Here is a 16,662-nt window from a genome sequence, read left to right on the forward strand (position 1 = left end):
TGGTAATACTACGTTGCTCTGATTGGTTCTAGGTATCCAATTCAGCGAAGAGGAATTTTCTTTCCTGGTTCGTTGAAACACGCCCCATAATCACAGCCCAATTGTCCGGTCTCAGACTCATATTCTGACTAGAATTATGAGTATGACATCGTCAGGCTACCAATGTGGTGTACTAGAGTGGAAAAACGCCCAGCTAAACAGAGACCACAATTTTCGAGGTGGCTCCTGTAACCCATGCCCCACGCAATCCCAGCAATACCCTGTATATACTTTCGTAACTGCTATCACACATGCATCCATACATGAGAACTCACTGACCCATACCGTATGGCGAAACACGAGACAGGTCTTAAATCACACTGACACTCACGCTAACTGATACACAACCTGAAAGGTAACAAGTAATTCCAGCGGTCCAGCTCCAAGGCGTGCTGGGAGGCTTCTCAACAGTCCCACGTGGTTCTTCTAGCTCGGCCCCATCACGCCACAGCAATTTATGTGCACTAGATTAAAAGAATCTCCCTTTTTTCGGAATTTAGGGGCTTTGATCATCTTACTGAGCTGCAGTGACTTATGGTGAAATGTCAGGGATGCAGCCAAAGTGGTGAGGGGTCTGGTTGATGTAGTCCTACACTGAAGAATCCTTCCTGGACCCATTTTATTCTAAATACTGCTACTTCATTCAAATAGGACACACATTGTTTGTCTTACTTAAGGTCCAATCCCAAGGACAGTGATAAGTAAAGATGATTGCAGTGCTCAATTCGAATGAAGTGATACATGATACGATGTATTTATTAATTTAAATGCATATGTGCCTACTGTCTGTAAATGCAAAGCAATGAGGCCATGAGGCAGATGTGCACAGGCAGGTCCATTGTTCAGGTGCCAGCAGATCTATCAACATGTTCAACTGTCACATTCCCTTCTATCTGCCCTGGTGTGGTAGTCGCATAGCAACTGTAGAGAGTTAATGTACTGACTGAGTCATATCACTTTATTTCCAAGCAATCTGCAGTATGACCACCATAGTTGCAGCCTGGGGGCTTTTGGTCTCTGAGGACATTCCTTACACGCCATATGTACACAGGTGTCATTTTGCGTTGTCTGACTTGAACTTGGCAACGCCATCAAGACTGATCCAGTTGCAATATTTGTCATACCTCTAAGTGTTAACAGGACTGTTCCTCGTAAACTGAATTTGGCTCAGACGAACTCAGAACTGACGTAGTCACGGGCAAACTCAGCTATACGCCCCTCGCTCACTATATGGCTTGTACAGATTGTTCTGAGAGTGCCGACGGAAAATATATCGAGAAGGGCACACAGTCACGTCGTGACTAAAAAGACCTTTCTCTCAGAGCTTCACGCATCTGCATGTCACCTCGGTATTGTAGATTTCCAGGGACAGTGAGGCTTTCTTCTGCGCCGCCAAAGAGTGCGACATGTTTATCAGAGTATGGAAGGAGACGATGTGACTCTCCGCGAACAGCTTTTCCATGACCGTGTCCGCGAGACCATAGTAAGTACACCTTGTTCTCTTAAGTCACTCATTTGTATTAACCTTTAGCGAGAGTGTGCCTTAAAGTGTACTAGCTGTTGACATCTATTAAGGAAAGGATAACCAAATGCGTAAAATCATTTTCATTGAACGGCTGCAAAGGTTTGTACCCCTACGCAAGTGACACACTGCAGCTTTAATGTGTTAGTTTATTTATGTACTCATTTTAGTATATAACATTAATTCATTTTTGACCTAATAGCAAGTGTTTTCTCCTCTCGTTTTCTGGTCTTAATCCCTCGTGATTTTGTGTGTCTCGGTTTAGGGAGAAAATTGTTTAATCCGATTTACCTCTATGTGGGAAAAACGTGCAGAGGTCATATGCAGCGGCTAAAATACCTACCCCGTTGCAGACATCCACCAAAAATCAGTCCAGAATTGTCTTTACTCCTGAAGTTAAATCCATGCAATACTCTCAAGGAATGGTCCATCACTGAAATATAGCCTACATTGAACAGTGGTCTTATATGTAGCCTTCATAACTTGTAATTCCTGGCTTCAGACAGGTTGAATAGAAAAACAAATAAATAATGTGAATAAGTTACACTACACTATAAAAGAAGAACGGGCCTAATATTTAATTTCATATTGTATTGGCATTAAACAGACATGGGGGTTGCATGGTGGGTGGTATGTGGGATGCCTGTGGAATGTTTCCTTGTTTCTATGTGATTCTGCACTCTGACTAAATGAGCTTCACTGTAACAAGGCATTTGGGCATGTTAAAGATGTATTGTCATGACTATGTATGTTTCCTTTTGTTTTGTTTTGTTATGTGAAGTGTAGGACAGGGCAGGCATGCCACTTTACCTCAGATGCATATTTTGTCCTGATCCTGAGCCCGCATTCATAGGGTCTTTTAACCTGGTCAAACGTCAACGCTGTTCAGGCCTAATGACAACTACTGAACATCTGCGAATTTCTCCATTTTATCTCCCATTCAGGCTTATTGCATTTGTGTTGATGTCATGCATTACTATGTCATCAACTGAGAATTAACCAGGTTCTATCTGACACGTCAACAAATTGTTGCACGTTGATATATAATAATATAACATACCACTGAAATAATACGAAAATGGTGGTTATTTGTTTCTGGCTTTTCAGTTGTCTTTCGCAAAAGTGCACTTGGACCTTGTTAATTCTCAGCTGACGATGTGTGTGCACACTTCAGCATATAGCATTTTACTACAGTTTGTGATGAGGATGTTCAGTAGGACAGTTTGTTTGTGAACGGAGCTGTAGTGATTTCAGATACATTCCAACCATGGGGGAAAACTCATGGAGCTCAGGGTGTTAGATTATTGACCGCCTGTTTGTGTGTGTGTGAGTGTATGAATGTATGCATGCACAAGGCCATAATCATCCAGTTTTATGTACAAACATGTGTGTTAAAAGCCATTTAGGCATGGAAGCTGGGACTGTGGTGTTATTATCCCCAATTGAGAGGCTGATCAGGTCATGACCACTCACTGTGACCTAAATCTGCACAAGTCTAACTTATATTTCAGTTCAAAGACAACCTTTATACAACCTATATACATTTCAAAATAATGAACACTACTATTTTTGTGTAAAATAGTTTACCTAGTTTAAGGGCTTGAGAGTAATCCACTGCCACTGGCATGTGTAGCGCTGCAATGTAGCCAATGTTCTGGATTGTGGGCCATTGAGTTCTCTGCTGTCCTATTTAGTGGGGCATCATTAGTCGCTGTAGGCTGTTACCGCCATTGTCGTTTCATTTGTGCCACTCAGAATAGCTGCATCTGGTTCACACAGGCTGGAGTCTTGGGTCGATCGGGCATCAGTCCACGTCTGCCATGCACCAGCTGTTGCCAGTTTAGCGGAGCGCCTTTGTGATGGGAGACATTAGTGGGTGCTGTGGGCATTACCGGGCATTTGAACAGGCTGTTAGCTGCATTGTGTATCCCCCCTGCTGAACTTGTAGGCCTTTTTTTGTGGTTTATACATTCTGATTTTCTGAACCCTAATCCCTCTCAAGCCAAACATGCAATATCCCTACCCCCAGCCCCACTCCCAGTTTGATCCTTATCGCCAGAGCTGACCAGGAGTCTGCATGACTGGTCATCTGAGTTTAGAGTCAGTGTTCTTGGTTGGTTGACCTCATACTGTCTGTTTCACCAAGCTGCTAAATTGTGTTCATAAGTGTGAGCCACTTTAAAACAGGGAGGATATACAACCCTGTGAACTATGTGAATGAGCTGTGTGTAAAGCCACTGATCTGTAAGAAGGAAACATTCCTAATGTATAGATCAGTGCTTTAAACACTTCCTGGTTTGTATGCAATAATTTACACATGAAACAGTAACCCTGGGTGCTCGTATCCCATTCTACAAAACTGTTTGAATAAACCTCCCATACCACTGATAAAGTTCTGTGCACAGATGAGGTACGTGTTGAGTGATATGCAATATCTTGTAAGTGGGATTGATTGAGATAAGTGGATGACGCAAAACCAAGATTAGGGTATAGACAGATGGATCATATTGACGGTGTCATTTTCAGTTGACTCACTGGTCTGCTTGGAGGTCACGTATTCTGTTTCAGCAGTGAACATTTCCATATGTATGGTTAGAGAGATGATTATAGTTATGGTTGGAGACTTATACAATGCAAATCCGCTGACATCATGCTTTTCTCCCCATACTATATCTCTAATACCAAACCTCTGAAGGTGTCAGACTGTTATATCTATTTTTAGGGATTGGCATCTTTGAACATATGTTTGAAGAGTACAAAATCTTTCAACAACTATAGACTTTCACTTGAAGTAAAACATGCCATTTTTCACGCTGTAGATTATACAAATATATCTTGATTTAGAATATCTCAGTATAGTGCAGGTGGCCTCCTGGTAGCCTTATAAGATAGAACCAAAAATAGTACATGTCATATCTGTTCTGTAGGCTTCAGTGTGTTAAGGGTGTGGAGGTTTACTTTTGAAGCTTACCTCATCTATTTAAGAAAAATGTTGATAATCAAGGAAATGTATAACTGGTTAGCACTTTTTCCAAATATCATGTTGTTAAGTAGGAATGGTATAGTCAATTTCTGTTGACATTTTGTGACTAATTCAAAATTGTGTGTGTTTCTGAAGTCTGAAAAGAAAATATTTTTCTACCTCCAAAATTGTGTTTCCATAACCTTTGAAAGCTTGATTGTTTATATCAGACTGTTGGAGAAACAAACTGCACACACAGTAATATTTGGATATAACAGTTATATTTGGATTTGGAGACAGCTTTTGTAACATCTGTATTTTACCCCAATCATTTTTATTTTCATGGTGTTTCGTTTGACAATACATGTTTTCACCAAGCATGCAAGCTTGCGTTAATGCAGTTCAAGCATTACGTGTTTACAGCAGGTATTATATATCAGGGGAATACTGAAATAGCATCATAATAATGTATTCCTGAGAAGTGATCTCTGTTATGTAATATGTTCATCTCCGTAGCCATGCCACAATTTGTTAATCTCTTCAAAACAGAATTTTCAATGATGCCCGCAGAATATACCTTTAGAGGTTGTGTGAAAACAGGAACTGTGTGATGTTGGTTTGTGGGGTCCATGTTGCTTTTAGTTTAATCTGTGATTCCATCTTGTCCATCCCTGTCTGACATTCGGTTTTGGATGTTGCATAATCTGCTAATCCTCCCTGACCTTGTCGCGTCTATGTCCATCTTTTCTGGCCTTTCTCCATCTCACTCCTAACTAGGCATTCATCAGTATCTCTGCTTCTTTTTCTCGCTGTCACACACACACACACACACACACACACACACACACACACACACACACACACACACACACACACACACACACACACACACACACACACAGACACACACTCAGATCTCCAGTGTTTTCCAGTATGAGCGTTATGCATGTTCTATAAATGCATCCAATTCTGTGTATTTTCAGCTGTTAAAGTCTGGTCTATCTAGTAATGTGGTGTTAACAGCAACACAAGTAAAAAATATATATATATATATATATATATATATATAACTGCTGCACCGACAAAAGCAACACACTTCCACTTGACCTGTATTCCATATCTGAGACTGGCTGTTGTGTATCCACTTTACAAACTAGTTCTTACTGGTCGGTTTTGCTGTTAATGTTGCATTTGTGCAATAACAACTTGAACTGATGGTATTCAGTATACAAATAACAGACTACATTCAAAATTAACAATTTTGTGTATTTTCAGCTGTGCCTAGACTTAAAGTCTGGTCTATCATGAGATATCATGGCTTTGTTGCCTCAAAAGCACACAAATAGCATGTACAGGTTGCCCTCCCTAAATTGTACATTATTTAGATCAATGCTAAGTTAACAAATGTAAAGTTATGTATGTGTGTTTCTGTCAAAAATGGGCCGAGCAATATCGAAGACATGTCTTTGTGTGTTGTTTTTTTTATCCAGGTGTGCATACCCTGTCTAAAGTTTACTGTGTAGTCATGCTTTTTGGGTTCCCATCTGTATATACATAAATTGAAATTCTATGTGACCACAACCTCAAAAGGACGATGAACCAAGGGGTATCCCTTTAAGATCCAGAGTGTCAAGAAAATGATATAGTGCAAGGTTTTCTTATTCAATTAACAGTTTTATTAACAGTCAACTCTCTCTTCTCTCTTTCTGTCTTCCCTTACAGATTTGTGTTCTCCTCTTCTCATCCCTCTACATAATTTGCTACCTCATTGTCACACACTACAGGAAGAATGCAGAGTTTTCCACCGGTAGGTACAACAGAATGAAATAATCCGGAATGTTCAGTACAAAAACATCATCATTGATTAGCCTTATGAGGCACGCTTTTGTCATTTTTGCCTTGTTTATTTTACTTTAATTGCAAGCAACCACCAGTCATCTATTTCAAATACAGATATTTGATCTAATCCTGTAATTCCTCCAACTTTGTAATATCTACTTGGTGTAAAAATAGGACTCTTGCCTTGTGTGGATTGATTTTACCCAGTTCATGTTATACTATACCAACACACTCCATAACAGAGCACAGTTGATGAAAAGGTAGAAACAAAGGCCAATTGTTCTTGAGCCCTGTCTTTAGGGGGAGGGGGGGGGGGGGGGGCCAGAAGGGAGAATTCCGTTGGCTAGCTGAGGTGCTGTGGTGTCATATTACAGGATTATACTGAACTAAGTTTGGTGTTTAAACCTGCTGCTGTTGTTGTTCCTGGGCCACGTGAAGTTAATTTATGTGGGTCATTAAGGGGTGAGGGTATACGAAAAAACCTTGCCTCACGCCTGTTGCACGTGTGGGTTCTTAAATCGAAAAGGAGAAGCCAGTTTTGGCAAGGCAGACTGGATACCCTCCAAGATACAAAGATACGCCCAGACAGTTATGCAACAAAATCCCCCCCCCCCCCCCCCCCAAATACTCCCAGTCCCCGACTCCCAGCGCCCAGGCCCCATGTCTGTCAATGAGAGAAGGTGGTTTGGAATGTTCTAGTCAGATAATAATACCCCTGGACAGCAGGAAGAACAACTATCTGCACACTGTCACTCACACACTGTCACTCTCTCTCACACACACACACACACACACGCGCGTGTACAGCCTTGCACATGTACACAAACACATGTTCTTCATACTTTTTCTGACCACGGAGTCAGTTAGCAAACCAGACCAGGCATGCTGCTTTCATTTGTGGGGCAATTTTGGGGAATGGGAAAAATGTTGTGTGTGTGTTTGTTTGGGGAGGGGTTTCGAGCTTTTGACGTCTTTGTGACGAGATATATTGTGCAGTATTGGAACAAGATGCGGGTCAAAATGCTGCGATTTCTGAAAAATGCAATCATTGTATTATTCCTGCTATTTCTGAACTCTAATCAGTGTTGTTGTCAAAGATGTGGATGTGTTAAATCATCTACATTAACATTTCACTGTATTTCCAGTATGCACTATAGCTGAAATATGGTTAATCCTGAATTGTTCACTTGAAATAGCTATGCTTTTATCTTGTAAACCTTGCATACACTCACTTCTTTCTTGTGTTGACACATGATAAAATGGCAGGTTGCCTTAAAATAAATTATGTGATTGGCTTTATTGAACTGACTCAAGCAGTTGCTCACTGTGACCATTCTGATGGGATGCACTGTAACATACACATATATGTAGGGTGTTGGTTGCTGAAATACAAGAAGCATGAAATCAATTCCAGATTTGTAATTTGTAACATTATCCCTGCCTTTCTTACATAACTGTCAAATATGTGTGTGTGTGTATGTGTGTATGTGTGCGTGTGTGTGTGTGTATGTGTGTATGTGTGTGTGTGTGTGTGTGTGTGTGTGTGTGTGTGTGTGTGTGTTTTCTCTGTGCATATGCAGTTCTATGCGATTTTTATCTCTATGCATATGCAGATTTACCTTCACTTAACCCTTTATCTTGTAGGTGTGTGTGCATGCTCAACTTGTTTCAGTTGTTTTTGCTTTTGTGAGAAGTTCTGTATCTGATTAGCCATTGGTAAGAGAAAGCAGCACAACCAGTTCTCTCTGTCAATAATGATGAATGTTTGGTTCCCAAAGGCATGATGCCCAAGCTCCTCTCTCTCTCACACACACACACACACACACACACACACACACATCCAAACAATGACACATACATGCAAATGTGAAGAACACCAAAGTAAAGAATTAACAATGACGTGTCTGTTCTTGACACAGAAAAGCCTGTTTATTCTATTAGCCATATTCCTCAATGTCTGACATTCTGAATGGGCTTCACCACTTTTCTTTTGTCTTCACTCGCTCATTGAAGCATTCATCCTTTTTTTCTTGCTAATTTGGTGGCATCCTTCATCTTTCATAGGAGTATTTACAGTATAAATGTGCCTTTCCCATTCTATCTGTGAGAAAAACATCAAATCACGCTTTGCCTCAAATAGTTACTACACATCGAGGCATGACTGATTACAGAAAAAACGAACTCTAAGGTTGCCAGGGAGCAAAATGTGACGACAACACAGAAAAAATATATTGTTTGTATGTATGGATGTATTGTATCACATGTCTGGTGTGGGGTGTGGTGAGTTTGTTTAATACGTACAACATGTTTTCATCTTTGTCACTTGGATCCTTTTCAGATAACGACGAGGATGCCACTGTCAACAAAATTGCGTAAGTCAATAATGCCACAAACAATATCACCTCAGCGTAACATGAAAGCATCAGCCAGCACTAGATGCAGAAGGTGCACCAATGTAAAGGTATTGTGATCTCTTTTCGGCTCCCTGTCTAGACTGTGGCTCTGCACGTTCTCGCTGTCGGTGTCGGTGGGCGCAGTGCTGCTTCTCCCTATCGCCATCCTGTCCAATGAGGTTTTGCTCACCTTCCCACAGAGCTACTACGTGCAGTGGCTGAATGGATCCCTCATTCATGGTACGCCACGTTACACACAATCAGTCTCAGCTACACACACATTCTCACACGTGCCCTCACATCCATCCAAACTCACACTTGCTTGTTATTTTCCCTATGAATGTGATACTTCATTTTGTCGTGCAGTGTTACTAAAGAGCTATGCATCTGGTGAAATAGGAACGGGGATCCTGCTTTTGGATGTTGCAGCGCCCCCTGAAGGATGCAATAGGCACACCTCAGCTCACTGCAACGCTCCATATGCTCATTTTGTTGTTGGACCACACATCTTGTTTGAGGCCTGAAGGGAGTTTTTGGCATTACAGAGAATGTGTTGTGTCTCTCTCCTTGCAGGACTGTGGAATTTGGTCTTCCTCTTTTCCAACCTTTCGTTGGTGTTCTTCCTACCCTTTGCCTACTTCTTCACCGAGTCTGAGGGGTTCGCTGGATCCAAGAAGGTACATTAGAGGCAGTTTGTTTGCACTAGATAGCATACGACCTCTACCAAAAGTCTATCAGTCTTTGAACTTACATATGTGTGTGTGTGTGTGTGTGTGTGTGTGTGTGTGTAATGTCTGGCAGGGTGTGATGGCGCGTGTGTATGAGACTGCCGTGGTGTTAGTCCTGCTGACCCTGCTGGTGTTGGGCGTGGTCTGGGTGGCTTCGGCTCTCCTGAATGACACCTCAGCCAGAGAGAGCCTATATGGTGAGCCACTTGCCCTCCCTCTCTCTCTCCTCCTCTCAGGATTTTCACAGCTGCTGTACATATACTGTAGGTCTTAATTAAAACAGTGTTTTAATATATCATCACCTTTCCCTGTCACTCAGACCTATGGAAGTATTACCTGCCATATATGTCCTCCTTTATCTCCCTGTCTGGAGTACTTCTGCTGTTGTGTGAGTATAATGCACAGATCATCAATAATCAGCTCATTGTTAACTTTTGGACTGTACGATTATAGTTTCCATGTGATGGATGTAAGTTGTGTATGTACACATGTACTGCCTAGGTAGTTCATGTGGTAGCTGTATTTGTTTTATCTTTCATTTTCACTGAATAGTATGCTGTGTGTGCTACCTATGGACTTGTGTTTGCATTTGTCTACGTGGTCGTGTAAATGTTTATGGAGAAGTTTGAAAGCACTCTTTCTGTGCTCCCTCAGTGTGTACACCCCTAGGCGTGTCCCGCATGTTCAGTGTCACTGGGAGGCTTCTTGTAAAGCCAGGGGTAAGTCTGTGTGTGTGTGTGTGTGTGTGTGTGTATTATCTCCATTTGCATGTTCTTGTTTATCAACCTATAGCTATGTTCAAGAAATATGCATGTAATTGTTTATTGTAATTGGTGTGAATCTACAGTCTCTCTCTCTCTTTCTCTATCTCTCTCTCACACACACACACACACACACACACACACACACACACACACACACACACTCACTCTTTCTGTTTTATGTTTCTTCTCTATAGCTGCTAGAAGATGTGGATGACTCTGTGAGTTGTGCCATCTTTGAGGAGGCTGCTCTCTCCCGGAAGCTCAACAGTAAATCCCTCTTTACATACGAAGCACTATTATTTCAATGCTACGATGTCTGTTGTTGGCAGTGTCTCTTACCATCTATCTACCTTTGCCGCTTTCTGTTTTTGTCCTTTCCAGTGGAAACATCTTGTTGGGTGAATGTGAGAGTAGAGGTCCTAAAGAACCAGTACCTCACCATTCGGGCACGACGGATCGCTCTTGGTAAAACATGCACACATACAGACGCACAAATGGATACACACGCACACGCACACACGCACACACACACACACACACACACACACACACACACACACACACACACACACACACACACACACACACACACACAAACCTTAGCGTTCTTTGAAGTGAAGTGTAGATAGATTCAAGGCACTGGGGCTAGCCAATAATTTTCAGTTTCCGTTGCCCAGCTGCCCTCATCAAATGATTCGCATGGACACCCACAGTCTGCCGAGAAAGTGCTGTTCTAACATAATCTTGCTGTTCTGTCTCCTTAGAGATGCGGAGGAGAGCATCACCATGGCAGCGTTACCTTGGGTACCCTATTGCCATGCTCCTTCTGCTTGCTCTGACGGTATGCAATAGAGAATAGACAGACAATAATCTTCCCCCCCCCCCTTTTTAATTGTATTATATTTCTTTGTTTTGTTATGTGTATATTGTAGTAAAAAGTAGTACACACACCACACATTGTATTAAATATAGCTAATGTGTCTCCTTCTCTTTCTCTCTGCCTCTCTCAGGTGGTGTGTGTTTTAATAGTGTGTTTCCACGTATTGGAGCTGTTGTTTGACGAGACAGCTTTGCCCAGAGGGATGGAGGTATGAATGATATATCCTCTAGAGAAGCATGAATACACAGGCGTTCTTCAGTCAAAAGCAGCTGTGCAGCAGTTATCAGCATGCTGTTGGGATAGTGTTTGAGGTGGTTTTATGTTTGTTTTATGTTTGTTTGTTTTTTTCATAGGATCCTCTATTCGGAGCTGCCTCTTTCTCTGTGTTTGGATCCCTGGGTGCAGCTGTGCAAGTCATCCTCATCCTGTATCCTTTCCTATGACACTCTCTCGCTCTCCCTCTCTCTCTATATATATACAGCCGCGGAAAAAATTAAGAGACCACTTCAAAATTATCAGTTTCTCTGGTTTTACTATTTATTGGTATGTGTTTAAGTAAAATGTACATTTTAGTTTTATTCTATAACCTACTGGCAACATTCCTACCAAATTTCAAATACAAATATTGTCATTTAGATAATTTATTTGCAGAAAAATGACAATTGGTCAAAATAGCAAAAAAGATGCAGTGTCTTCAGATCTCGAATAATGCAAAGAAAACAAGCTCATATTCATTTTTAAACTACACAATACTAATGCTTTAACTTAGGAAGAGTTCAGAAATCAATATTTGGTGGAATAACCTTGATTTAAAATCACAACTTTCATGTGTCTTGGCATGCTCTCCACCAGTCTTTCACATTGCCGTTGGGTGACTTTATGCTACTCCTGGCGCAAGAATTCAAGCAGCTCGGCTTCTTTTCATGGCTTGTGACCATCCATCTTCCTCTTGATCACATTTCAGAGTTTTTTTTATGGGATTCAGGTCTCGAAATTGGGCTGGCCATGACAGGGTCCTGATCTGGTGATACTCCATCCACACCTTTACTGGCCTGGCTGTGTGGCATGGAGCATTGCCCTGCTGGAAAAAACACTTCTCAGAGATGGGGAACATTGTCAGAGCAAAAGGAAGCAAGTTTTTCTTCCGGGACAACGTTGTACTTTGCCTGGCTGAGGTTTGTAAAAGACCATAAGGATTGAACCAAAGCGGACTGGAGGGTCTCCTAGTTCGTCTTCTCTGATGAGTCCAATTTTCAGCTTTGCCCAACACATGGTCGTCTGATGGTTAGACGGAGACCTGGAGAGGCCTACAAGCCACAGAGTCTTGCACCTACTGTGAAATTGGACTCATCAGAGAAGACGAACTAGGAGACCCTCCAGTCGGCTTTGGTTCAATCCTTATGGTCTTTTACAAACCTCAGCCAGGCAAAGTACAACGTTGTCCCGGAAGAAAAACTTGCTTCCTTTTGCTCTGACAATGTTCCCCAACTCTGAGAAGTGTTTTTTCCAGCAGGGCAATGCTCCATGTCACACAGCCAGGCCAGTAAAGGTGTGGATGGAGTATCACCAGATCAGGACCCTGTCATGGCCAGCCCAATTTCGAGACCTGAATCCCATAAAAAAAACTCTGAAATGTGATCAAGAGGAAGATGGATGGTCACAAGCCATGAAAAGAAGCCGAGCTGCTTGAATTCTTGCGCCAGGAGTAGCATAAAGTCACCCAACGGCAATGTGAAAGACTGGTGGAGAGCATGCCAAGACACATGAAAGTTGTGATTTTAAATCAAGGTTATTCCACCAAATATTGATTTCTGAACTCTTCCTAAGTTAAAGCATTAGTATTGTGTAGTTTAAAAATGAATATGAGCTTGTTTTCTTTGCTTTATTCGAGATCTGAAGACACTGCATCTTTTTTGCTATTTTGACCAATTGTCATTTTTCTGCAAATAAATGATCTAAATGACAATATTTGTATTTGAAATTTGGTAGGAATGTTGCCAGTAGGTTATAGAATAAAACTAAAATGTACATTTTACTTTAACACATACCAATAAATAGTAAAACCAGAGAAACTGATAATTTTGAAGTGGTCTCTTAATTTTTTCCACGGCTGTATATATATATATATACTGTATATATTCTGTATATATATATATATTTATTGTTTGTGTGTGTGTGTGTGTGTTTCATACTTTTTAAGTTTTGTATATGTGTGCTCTGTGGAAATGTAGAGACCCATATTTACCTTGACCTAGCACACAGGTATCTTATGGTCTCCTCTGTGGTGGGTTTCTACTGCTCGCCACTCTTTGCCAATCTGCTGCCCAGAGCTCGGGACACAACCTTAACGCAGGTTGGTTAATGCATGTTTTCTCTCTTTCTCTTTCTCTTTTTCGTACACACACACTCAGATACACCCAAATACAAATGTTGCTTAATCACAGACTTGCTCCAAATGCTCTATTTACAGATTATTGGAAACTGTGCCTGTCTGCTGGTACTGAGTTCAGCTCTGCCTGTGTTTTCCAGGACTCTTGGTAAGGCAGAGAAAGTTCTGTTGTCTTTACTGTGTCTGCCGTGTTCTCACAAGGTGTGTTTTGAGGGATTGCATTATCTGTCATCTGTTTGGTCATAGGCATCACTCGTTTCGATCTGCTGGGGGACTTTGGTCGGTACAACTGGCTGGGGAACTTCCACATTGTGTTCCTGTACAACGTTCTGTTTGTTGGACTCACATCTGCCTGTCTCATCAATACACTCACGTGGGCCGTGCAGAGAGAACTCATACGGGCATTCGGTGAGATACACACAGACAAACACACACACGCATGCATTCACAGATGCACTCTACAACAATGCCTTATCAATCTCCACTCACACAGAGAGATGCGGAGGAGATCAATCTCCACTCAGACTTAGAGATGCGGAGGAGAGCATCACCATGGCAGTATATTAAGATGCAAAACATGACACCACTAGCATACAAACACAGGGATGTGAGTGACAAAATATAAGCAGTAACTCACTGTTCATGTCCGTTTTCCCACAGGCCTGCATAAACTGCCATTGACAGTTTCACGCTCAGCCATCCCTCTCAAGCTTCTTTTAGCAAACGGGCTCTCAAAAATTCAGTGATGATTCAGTGGGATGTCCATCCTCGTTCAAACTAGTTGCCTCCTTCCAAAGACTCCACACCTTATTGAAGTTCTCGGAAGCTGGATCCTTCAATTCCTCAAAGACGTTTTACAGTTGGTCAGTTTGATGACACGTTTGATGGACCTTTCATCACAATCAGGCGAGCTTCAGTGCCAGCTGAGAATTTGACGAGTACTGTACCAAATATGCAATATCCTGTACAGCAGGGACCAATCGAACGTTTTGCCCTGATTAAAGGGATGGCAACTGGATGCAGTTAATGCTGCACTTAATGACTGTTTTGCCAAAAAAAGATTAATGAATGTGTAAGTGAAATTCCGAATTCAGATGTGATGTGGTATAAAGGGATAATTGCCAATGTTGTTTGTTCATCTGATACACTGCTTAAAGTTTCACTTGTTCACCATTCTCTCGATGAGTGAGATCTATGCAAGGACAGAGAGCATGAACTGACTTAGGTCCTGAAGTAAAATGTTGGAGGCACCCCTGCTAAGCATCGGTAGGAAAAGATAACAGGGAATGGAAGAGAGTGATGTAGAGGTAGAAGATTTAAGTCTCCTAACAAGAGCAGGAGTTCAATTACACATACTCCTCTCAGCCTTTTGTTGCATCCTATATTGCATAATTGATTTAAAATGTTGGTTTTGAGAATATCTATACTGTGGCTTCTAGAGTTTTTGGCGTACTTAAACGGTCCATTTGACTGCTATAAAAATAGGTATAGAAATAGATAGCTCTGACAGAATGCCTTTTTAATCACAGATGAACATGCCAATGTCCATTTAGGTTACTAAACAGTTTGTACACCAGCCTCAATATTTTTGTGATTTTCTGACATTTTTATTTTTTCAAATCACTCTTTTACAACCATTTTATCTTATTTTTATTTTTCAGACTATTGTAATCTGTTTTCAGAAGTGTGTTGAGAATAATGAACAGGTGTGAACAATCAGAAATATTCTTACTGTGAATGCCTTTACCAGTGATATTATTTGCCTACATTTGATCATAATAATATATTTCACTGTTCAGTGAGTGTAAAAAAGGAGTCTCGAGACCAGAAATTGAAGACCAAGTGAAACTATAAAAACGTTTACAATTTGTGTGGGTATGTAGAAGGTTTCTCTGTATAGTTTTTTATTTGTGTTTACGTGCCCCTATTACTCTATATGTATAGAGTAAACAGTATGTGTATGTATGTGCTCTTATATGTATATGTTAGTATGTGTCTCTGTGCGGACATAACTATGTGCAATACCATTTCATACCATAGTGACAATCAATATTTAGTGCGTGCCAAAGGAAGCAGTTACTTTTGTTCTATGAACCTCGACCTTTCTTTCATGCATTTATTTAGATCTCTAAAGGTACACTCCTTTTTTCTACTGAGCCTTTTGTTTGTGAGTTAATCTATGCATTTGTGTATTTATTGGTAATCATGTCTATTAATTTGTTATGAATGCGAGTTTAATGATTATAATGGAAACTATAATCTATCGCCTCACCAAAGAACAGTTGTGTGACTGTGTAAATACTAGATACCTAGTATACCTAGATACTGTTGCTCCATACATTACTAGTGTAAATGTAAACAGCTCTTCATGTAGGAAATATTCAAAATGAAAAATCCTCACATATCAAACAAACCTATAGGAATTTACACATTATATATATATATATATATATATATATATATATACGTGTTTGTCTGTGAGGTGACCTATGGAACAGTGTGTTTTGGATTGTAACTGTTCCATAAGACAATCGTCCAATTGAACTGTCTTTGATCAATAATGTGCTAAAACACATCATATGTTATCTACGGGCTCTCACTGGTTTAGCCATAGCAAAAGAAAATTGTCCAAATGTGATCTTTTGGGCTTCTTGCATAAGCGAGAGTTAATGTTTAATGTTTATGGCTCCAGATATAGCCTACATAATGTTGAAGGTTCAACTATCTCAATATGTTTGTGCAGGCTTTGGCATTGTAGTTAAAACACAACTGTGGGCAATAATTTTGGGTAGTATTTAAGTTTTTAGGATTTGAAATTACATCCATCCTGTCAAGAAAGTGTTTCACTTGTTGCTGTATGATTTTCCAAATGCTCTGTTTGCTTAGAATGATGAATGGGAATGACCCTGTAGAAAATGTGAATAATTTGTCTGTTGTCTTTGGATATATATTAAAAGTTGGAAAAAAAACCTCTTTCAATGTTCATTAACCACCCTTTTAATGCTCTCTCTTCCTGTCTCTCTCTCGCACCATTGGTCTAACCTGCAAGGAATTATTCCTGTAAGAACATTATTACATCTTTTAAGACTTAAAAGTCTGAATGCACAGACCACTTTTGTCTCAATTAGTGTAACTTATCTACAGTT

The 16,662-nt window shown here is 40.7% G+C and overlaps 1 protein-coding gene across 1 annotated transcript; it reads left to right on the forward strand.

Annotated features, from left to right (window-relative positions):
• Nucleotides 1-1,459: 1,459 nt before the first annotated feature.
• LOC308370862 (limb region 1 homolog-like protein) lies at nucleotides 1,460-14,262 on the forward strand (the record flags this gene model as incomplete). Its single annotated transcript, XM_080845588.1, has 17 exons — nucleotides 1,460-1,522; nucleotides 6,246-6,330; nucleotides 8,701-8,734; nucleotides 8,856-8,995; nucleotides 9,329-9,432; nucleotides 9,557-9,680; nucleotides 9,803-9,871; nucleotides 10,138-10,202; nucleotides 10,442-10,514; nucleotides 10,629-10,712; nucleotides 11,012-11,088; nucleotides 11,258-11,335; nucleotides 11,481-11,554; nucleotides 13,390-13,480; nucleotides 13,598-13,664; nucleotides 13,763-13,924; nucleotides 14,177-14,262. 17 exons carry the CDS (start codon nucleotides 1,460-1,462, stop codon nucleotides 14,260-14,262), a joined length of 1,476 nt encoding a protein of 491 aa, XP_080701714.1.
• Between the last annotated feature and the right edge of the window lie 2,400 nt (nucleotides 14,263-16,662).

Source organism: Sprattus sprattus (genome assembly GCF_963457725.1).
Source record: "Sprattus sprattus genome assembly, chromosome: 10".
Taxonomy (NCBI): domain Eukaryota; kingdom Metazoa; phylum Chordata; class Actinopteri; order Clupeiformes; family Clupeidae; genus Sprattus; species Sprattus sprattus.